Genomic DNA, 8,834 nt, shown 5'->3' with positions numbered 1-8,834 from the left:
TTGTTTTATACTTTTGTATTAATTGATGAACTTAAGGAGGGGAATTTTTGTTACTGAGACAATGGAATCGATCTGCTCATCTAATTTTCAGCAAGAAAGTCAATGCGAGTATTTCCCAAAATCTATTACTATTCCTTTTAAATCTGTGCACTATCAATGCACTCCCGCTCATTTTATCTATAGATAGCCTACTTGTAGTGTAGCATTAACCTGTAAATATTGTGTTTCTTCCTCGTGATTAATTACTCATGTTTACATTCAGAAAGTCTTTTGAATGTGCCCCCACGTGTGTCTTGGCTGGTACTACCGAAAGTTGGAATTTGTGGACAAGCTTTTGTAAATGTAATAAGCTGTTTTTATTGTTTTATTTAAAAGACGAAATTAAGCACCTTAGTGTAGTCTTATGTCTTAGCTCACCCCCAGTTACATTTCTTAAACTGCCATGGTTAAATGTTTTGGGCCACATTAACTGTTATTTGATAAAGGTACGTTTTCGTTTTTTTTTTTCTTCATGTGTCAAACACATGTTTTGTACTTTGATTTGCTGCTTTTGTACAGGGTCCAGTTTGAGACTGCCCTTTAGACGTAAAGTCTACAGCTGTTGAATTGTTGAATATATTCAAGCTGTGATAAAATCCAATTTAGCCTTACTGGACAGTAAGTAAGTAAGTAAGAAATGAGCTACAGGTGACAAACATAAACGAATCAGACATTTGGTGCAGTTTTTTGGAGGTAACTGCCAACATTTTATACCCAGCTCATCATTTAATGTGGTCATTGGTTAATGTGGGACTGATTGTTGACACAAAGAGGAACAAAGGCAACGTGTCAATGTCACACAAACGACTGTTGCTCTCTTGTGGCAACTTGTTAAACTGCACTCTGTTAAAAATCCTGCACCTTTATAATGCAGGTGAAGTGTCTCTGGTTATCATTGAAGAAGCCCCATTGTACTTTGGGATCACAAGAAAAGGCTAAAAATGTACATACTCTGTATTTTCCCACCTTACTGTTTTGAAAAGCACTAGCCCAAGAGACAATTCTGATATACTGTGGTTATAGTTTGTGATGCGTAATTGTATTTGCCTTATACTTGGAGGGATTTGAATGTTTTTTTGTTATGGATATTGATAGTAGATGATGGTAAAGGAGGGGGGATAGTAGTTAATACTACTGATTTATGCACTTTGAATTTGATTGCCACACTAGCCCATAATTTGGGACATGAATTCAGAAACAAGGTGATAATAAAAAGCAGAGATGTGTCCTGGTAAAAAAATGATTTCCACAAGTTCCAACATTTCCAGAAAAGTCTAAATCCAAAGGCATGTATTTAATATTGAAATGCGGATGTTGATCCTCGGTTTCAGTCAGTTTCTGTGTGTTATTTGTTCAAGTTTGATCAGAAGTTGTGGTTGGTAAGTGGCAGAGCTGGGCTTGACCTGCGTTTTGTTTCCTAGAATAACTTTATGGATCATTAGCTGCAGTGTGGCAGCGTGCACACCGAGGATAACTCAGCTGTGAGGAGGCGGACGTGTCACCCTGCAGCTCAACTGGTGTTTTCTGTGTTTTCAGTCTGCCTGTTTTGCACTGTGCCGCTCTTTAACAAGTATTTGTGAGCTTTCCTGAGGGTGCATACGGCTATACAGCTGTTTCTGATTGGTTTGTATTCCGATCACTACATTAATCAAGAAAAATTAGTTTTAGGTTTGCTCCATATGGGGCCTAATATGTGACTGTTATATATCATGCGATGAGACATTGTAAAGGAAAGTGTCAGTTGCCAAATCGATTAATTGAAAATATGAATTATTGTGAGCACTTTATACTCCAGTTCAGCTAGTACGGTTTAAAGGCTGATAAAGTTGTTTGAATTGGAAGTTGTTGATGGCAGATGATTTAATTTTCTTTTTATTTAAACATTGAAGATGATAGGAAACTACAAAAATGCAGACTTTGCCAGAAATGTGTCTTTGCCAGGTGTTCAGCCATGTAAAACAACATTTAGACCACAAGGGACATCAGAAATGTTGGTTGAAAAACAGCAAATTTCTACTGTAAGTACCTGCTAAATCAGATTAAAATTTTAGGGTAAGGAGATACAGAAACAATGTAGTATCGATCAAAACTGCATAATATCTACAGTATCTTGTTGGAGATGAATGACACTGAGCAGATTATTTTTTTTAAAGACTGTAATTTATCTAATACATTGATAATAATTTAACAAACTGCTATACAAATGAATCATTTACCATAACTTATCTAATAAATTGTTAATTGATAAACAGTAAAAAAAAAAAAAAAAAAAGGTAATTAATGTAAAGCAAAATTATCTGTTTTAAAGGACTTTATAGGCTATATTAAATATATATTTGCATTTAAAGGAGGTATAAAAAGTTATCTCTATGAAGACTAAATCCTCTCTAGAAAGCAGAATTTGTATTTGTCTTGGATTATTTTGTGAACAAGTCTTCCCTAAATACAACTGCAAAGACAACATCGTCAAAGCAACACTTCACAGAGCCTGGCAGCACCCAAATTCTGAAAAAGACCATAACAAATCATCTTTGTTTAAGTGTAATTGTAAGTGTAAAGTTAAATAGCAGTAAATCTGAGATTCTAGTGACAGAGAAAGGGCAGTTTGCACAGTGTTAAGGAGTCTTATATTCTGGGCAGGTAGGCTTTATGTCTTTTAATTAGCCAAATTCTCTTTTACTGAGGCTAGCAGCCAAAGTCTTGTATTAGATTAGGCAAAGGTGGACCTGCCCTTGTCCTTAAATGAGGGTTTGTCAGAGATTAAGTGGGTGCCATAGTGACTGTGCATTCTGCATTGCAACCGAGGCAAATGTTTGTCACATAATGAAGCATTGAGAATGGAAAGAATGGAAACTGGGATTGCCAGGTTGAGGTCTCTACTTGGACTGCAAGTTTTTGGGTTGACTAGCTGCTAGAGCCGAAGTTGTGTATCCAAAAGGATTTGATTCTGTGGCCTTCAGCTGGAGTAAAAGTGTTGGGAATATTTTAGTTGTAATTAAAGAAATGTGTTGTTCTGTTGAAGAAGTAAAAATGTTTTTGTTTTTTTTAAGAATGGAGGAGCAATTTTGTTTTTTGTATTTGCCCTCGTTTTGGGTAAAAACTAGAATATGAAATTGGAAAACATGTTGTTGGTTATTTTGCATGTGAAGGTTTGGCTAGCTGTTCTAATACAATAAATTTGTTCGATGGTGACATTTCCCCTTTTTGGGCAAAGATATATGTGATGATAACCATAGGCACCAATGCCATAGTCAATTCAAAGATGTATTATCCACATACCCTCTACATTTCCCATACTTACTCATATTGCAGCTGTGTTAAAGAAATCATAATGTGTACTGTTTGCTGATTCTCTACTTTATAATGTAAACACTATGTCTTAGTTAACCCTGGTGTACAAAGACCATGTGTAGGCCGTAGTTGTCAAGTTCAGCTATATTAAAATACTAAAACAGTACAAGGACAATAGTGTCTAGAGGTGCTAATAACATTAGACTGTATTTTCTGTCTTTTATTGTATTATTGACTAGTGTTTACTGTCTGTAACACAGCAGAGCGTAATGAAATCATTTCAATATTAAACAATATAGATATATTATTGCAAATGGAGAAGTGTGCTGTGTTTTTGTTTCTGTGCAGACAAATTGAAAGTTTTTCAAACTGTTTCATGTTGCTGTCTTGTTCTCCAAAGGCTTCTACATTAAGACTTTGCTGCCACCTGTTGGGAAATGCACAACATCCTGCCAACATACTCAGTGATTATTGAGGATATTTGTTGGTGTTAAATACTTAAATTTTATTCCATACAGTGCAAAAAATGTCAGTGGGCTATAGATTGCTTATAGTTTTAAAATCACTGAAACACACATATATAAAAATGTCTTCAATCAAAAAAGAATAGTCTTCCTTATCAAGCCAGAATCACCATTAGACATATAATTAGAACAGTGTAAAAGAAAACAAACTGAACACCAAACAAGATGATTCATGACGTCCTTCGACTCATATGAACTAGTGTTGGAAGTGGTTAACAAGCGCAGATTTCTGATGACAAACAGGGACCAGAGGGGGTTTTTACATCTTGGTGAGACGCAGGGTGTTGAGTCGGACCCCCAGAATAGTGGCTCCTGAGGCATACTGGATCTCTCTGAGGACTCCGATCCACTTCTTCTCCGCCTCATTGTATCTGAAAAGGGGAACAGACATACAGAAAGTTATGAAAGGTAAAACTGGGGCATCCACTGATTGACTACTAATTGATTAAATTTGCACTGGAATTATTTTTAAACATGAATTACAACGTACAATTTTGAGCAAATGGCATATTGGATTAGTATTTAAAAAGCAGAGTTTCTATCAACAAGCAGCAATGAAAATTACAAACACAATTTAGCAGATATTTTATATGAATATTTCCACGTTGCCCAGCCCTAATCAATAAAAGCGTGTGAATGAAAGAACAGTGTGTGATTATGACCCACCTCCAGATGTCATTCATCTCTTTGGGAACAATCTCATCGCTATCCTCCAGAGGCATCATGGCGAAACCTCCCACAGCGTAGAGCGAGCCCAGCAAAGACACCAGGTTGAGAGAGCTACGCTCCTGGGGAAACGCTACAAAGTCTGACCACCTGAAAAATGCACACATATAGAGATACAGCTCAGTAAAGAGGAATACACTCCAGGAGGCCTCAGGTAGCTTGATGGGGAAATAATGTTTTCATGGCTGCCTCGAACCTTCATAAGATACATTTTTTAAGCAAGGTAGTAACTTTAATGTTGTTTTTTCCTAAGAAAACTGACTGTTGTGCAAATGTGCATAAACCCACTGAAAGAAAATAATCCAGTAAACTAAATATCTCTTTAGTGTGATTTCCTTTTTCAGTACAAAAATAGCACAAGCAATCAAATTTGTAATTTTAATATTTAAGGCCACTTGTGGCCAGAGGGATCTAAACAGTCCTTTTGTTGTTCAAACTCTTCGATAATTTGAGGAACTCACTTGTTGGTTGCAATGTCGTACACCTCCACAGAGGCTGTCAGGCCGGTGTCGGTGACTCCTGTTCCCACGTATATTTTGTCTTTATGAACAGTGGCTCCAAATAAAGAACGTGCAGTCTTCATAGGAGCCAGCTCCTTCCATTCAAATCTCTTGGCGTCATACGCACACATCCTCTTCTGACAGTTCCTTTTCACGCAAAACAGACAGACAGAACATAACACCTTTGAGGTCTGCTGTTCCCCAGTGGTCCTCTTTACTTTAATCAAGTAAATAGTGAAAATGTGCAGTGCGCTGATACATTACTGCATCATCAACTTTACATGATGCTTGATCAAAGTTTGAACATGCCACAAATAAATATTAATATTTATCACCCCATATACTCACTTGTTTTCTCCTTTTCCTCCAATCACATAAACAATATCATTGTGGGATATCGTTGCATGTCCATAGACTGGGTAAAGAAGTGGCTCTGACTCACCCCATTTGAAAGATCTATGAGTGAGAAAACAGATATATTCTTTCACTCACAATCAAAGGTTTCTCTTTCTCATTTGATATCTGAATTTAGACCTGTACTCACTGTCTGTCATAGACCAGAACCGAGTCCAGCGTGTACTCCTGGTCCTTCAGTTCCCTCCCTCCCAACACGAAGATGGAGTTCTCAGCCTCGGCCAGCCCGAACAGGAAGCGGGGAGACGGGAGAGGAGGCATCCCCAGCCAGTCGGCGCTAATCGGGTCATACTGAGGTCACAGGAGTCAAATGTTTGTGAAGGGGTGAAGTCTGCACCACCTTAATTATACTGTAGTACATGCAGACTGACGCAAATGCACGCATGTAGATGTGCAAACACAGCATGCCGCCTAAACCTATTAACATCCAGTTTTCTTCTTCTTATTTCCCCTCAAGTAGCTATAAAGTTGAAAAAAATCATCTTATTCCACACTGTCTGACAGTATCACATGTTTCATCTTGTTCCAACTTCATTCATGTTTATACTGATTGAAATATTCACGTTTTTTATAGTTGCATCTTTGGAAACTTTTCCACTAGAATTTAAAATGAAGCTCCGTGGATTTGAGCAGAGTTTTGGAGTTTATGCTGACTGACCCACCAGTGGGACACTGGCTTTAAGAGTTTAAAGAATTAAATGCAAATATTGAGCATTTCCAAGCAGTTGGTGGGTTATACTGTTGGGTTAGGGTTGTATCACTTTGTAATTTTTAGCAATGTAGGTAAAACAAATATTTATTACTGTGATCCTGCACAGAGATGCTGCAGCACTTACAACAACTTAGAACAACAACGGTACATTTTTAATAATTAAGAATTTAAGAATGGGCTGAGCTGAGATCAGTTTGTGTCATAGCAAATTTTGTGAGCTAATTTTTCTCTTTTCTGAATGTTTTATCCTGCACCTCTCCTACCTGTAGGAAGTAAGAGCACAGTGGGTTTTCCTTATTCTGTTCATCAAAGAATAATCCTCCAGCCACAAAGATCTGATTCTCCTTGGTTACGAGGCTGATGTGATTCTTGGGAATCTGTGTGGAGAGCGCCGCTACAAAGCAGTCATTTCCTTTTGGGTCGTAGGCCACTGCACCTTTGTCATTCACCATCAGGATCAGGTCCCTGACGAACATGCCGAATCGCAGGTTATCGTTCAGAATTCCTGGAAGTAAACCTTCCTCCTCTTCCTCTTTATCTTCGTTCTCGCCATCTTTCTGCGCTCCACCGTCCTCCTTCTTGCTTTTGGTTTTTTTAACCTCTGGCATTTTCCCAGCCTGAGCATCCTTAACCATCTGGAGTTTCTGCTGTAACTCAGGATTGGAGCAGATGAATTTGTGTTTCTCCACTTTTTCTTTCATGTAATCCTCAGGGAGCAGACGAAAACGAACGCAATCCAGTAAACCTGGCAGTTCCTTCTCCCTGCTCTCTGTGTCTCTGGACACCCAGTTCATCAAAACCTCAAACACTGCCTCCTCTGTGTCTATGTTGAGATTGTCGTTTGATAAAATGGCTGCCAGCTCACTGGGGAGCAGCTGGAGGAACTCCTCATCTCTGGAGATGAGATGGAAGTGCTCGCAGGCATAGTTTCGGGCAGAAACAGCCAACCTGGGACAGTCCAGCATCAGGCCAAGCCTGAAGACAGCCAGACAGTTGCTGAGGCTCAGACGCTTCTGTAGGAAAGACACACATACAGTGAAAATAGAGGGAATCTGGTAAATGTTGGCCACAGCAAAGATGTCCTGAACGTTCTGCTCCGTCACATTGATTTTGGAGGTGTACAGGTACTTCAGGATCAGCCCCATGACACCAGGCTCCACATCTTCCAAGACAATCTCTCTCTTCTTGCTCTCTTCCAGGTCAGACAGAAAGATGGAGCGGAAGTAAGAGCTGCAGGCACACAGGACCAGCCGGTGGCAGGGGAACTCCTTGTCTTTGATCTTCAGCACACAGTCGACCAGCTTCTCATTCTCCAGCAGGTCACACAGGCCGTCCTGGAGCAGCGTCTGCTGGTACATCCTGGGCTCGTCCATGGGGTTTATAGGTAGAGCCATTGTTCCTGGCAGAGGGGGAGTTTGAAGAGCCTTCCTGGGGCTGCAAATCAAACAAAAGTTGTTCCTTTATGGATCTTCTTTCTACAGTAAAGTTGTACTTGTTCCTAGCCTGGAAAGAGGAGGCAGAGGCACAGTCAGTCTGCTATTAGCCCACACCAGCTGTACTCACGGGACAGCCCACTTCCTCAGCTGTCCTGACCCTTCAACTGAGCTCCAACTGGTAGGTTATTTATAGTCTGGGTGCTTGCTGTGGAGCTATGGGCTTCATTCTGGAACATGAAATGCAATATCCACACTTCAATCCCCTTTCCCCACCTCTAAACCCACCCCCTGTACTCCTTGCCCAGTCCCCAGCTACATCCACCCACTCTCAGACAGCTGACACATTGCTTCATGGGAAATATGTCCGTCCTGAGTCAGAGTCAATCTAGAGTAGACTGGTTAAGAGACTGCCCCCTTAGAGTCGTCATAGCTACAATGTCACAGTGTCATTTTGTTATATTACCACATTTACATTATATTCACACCCCTGTAAGAGCTGATATAAAAAATATTGTAACTTCATTGTAATTTTGTCCCTACACACACACTACTAGTGTTCTCACTGAGCTCAGATTGTTATCGTAAAATGGGTGAATTGTGGAACATAAGGGTTGTCTTGTTTGGGGTGGATTTTACTGTAAATTAAAGCATGACACTTATCATTACTTGTCACTATTTTGATGTGTTGACTTTGCATTGCAAAGAGTGATTGTAAAATAACCTTCAGTGCAATGTCACCACTGTAAAAAAAAGATTGATATTTAGAATCTAACTTTTTTCATTCAGGGTGGGTCTGAGTTCAAGGAGTGCTCCAGTGATTTAGATTTGCACTTCCATAAAACTCAGGGAGTCCCTGCTGTGGGTCAAGCTGTAAAAATAATGGATCTTACAATTTCCATTATCCAACTCGATAGTGTTTTTCATTAGACCCTCCCTGCCAGGTAAACAACATGTCCTTCAAACTTCACACTCCCAGTTTGTAACATGTCCTTTCTGTCAGAGGAAGAAGTTTTTATGAAAGACATAGACATTTATGAAGAGATTATGGGAAATATGCTATGAAGCCAGGCCTGTTAGCTTAGCTTAGCATAAAGACTGGAAACATTGGGAAACAGCTAGCTTAGCCTTTTTTTAACCTTTGGACAGAGCCCGGCTAGCTGTTTCCCCGTTTCCAGTCTATGACTAGTTTAAT

General features: G+C 39.5%; 1 protein-coding gene across 1 annotated transcript; it reads right to left on the bottom strand.

The window, feature by feature from the left end:
- Positions 1 to 3,904: 3,904 nt before the first annotated feature.
- On the bottom strand, positions 3,905 to 7,860 carry klhl40b (kelch-like family member 40b). Its single transcript, XM_067577433.1, has 6 exons — positions 6,470 to 7,860; positions 5,625 to 5,785; positions 5,429 to 5,536; positions 5,042 to 5,227; positions 4,521 to 4,670; positions 3,905 to 4,225 (listed from the first exon to the last, which is right to left on the bottom strand). The coding sequence occupies exons 1-6, from the start codon at positions 7,598 to 7,600 to the stop codon at positions 4,114 to 4,116; spliced, it is 1,848 nt and encodes a 615-aa protein (XP_067433534.1). The 5' UTR covers positions 7,601 to 7,860; the 3' UTR covers positions 3,905 to 4,113.
- Positions 7,861 to 8,834: the final 974 nt, after the last annotated feature.

The sequence above is a fragment of the Thunnus thynnus genome, chromosome 21 (genome assembly GCF_963924715.1).
Source record: "Thunnus thynnus chromosome 21, fThuThy2.1, whole genome shotgun sequence".
NCBI classification, from domain to species: Eukaryota; Metazoa; Chordata; class Actinopteri; order Scombriformes; family Scombridae; genus Thunnus; species Thunnus thynnus.
The sequence above is the reverse complement of the archived record's forward strand: the minus strand, read 5'-3'. Positions and strand labels throughout refer to the sequence as shown.

Coding starts and splice junctions, on each gene's coding strand:
- klhl40b (XM_067577433.1), bottom strand. CDS start 7,600: ATGGCTCTACCTATAAACCCCATGGACGAGCCCAGGATGTACCAGCAG. Junction 5,786..6,469: donor TGTGCTCTTACTTCCTACAG/GTAGGAGAGGTG, acceptor CTGTGACCTCAG/TATGACCCGATTAGCGCCGA. Junction 4,671..5,041: donor TACGACATTGCAACCAACAA/GTGAGTTCCTCA, acceptor TGCATTTTTCAG/GTGGTCAGACTTTGTAGCGT.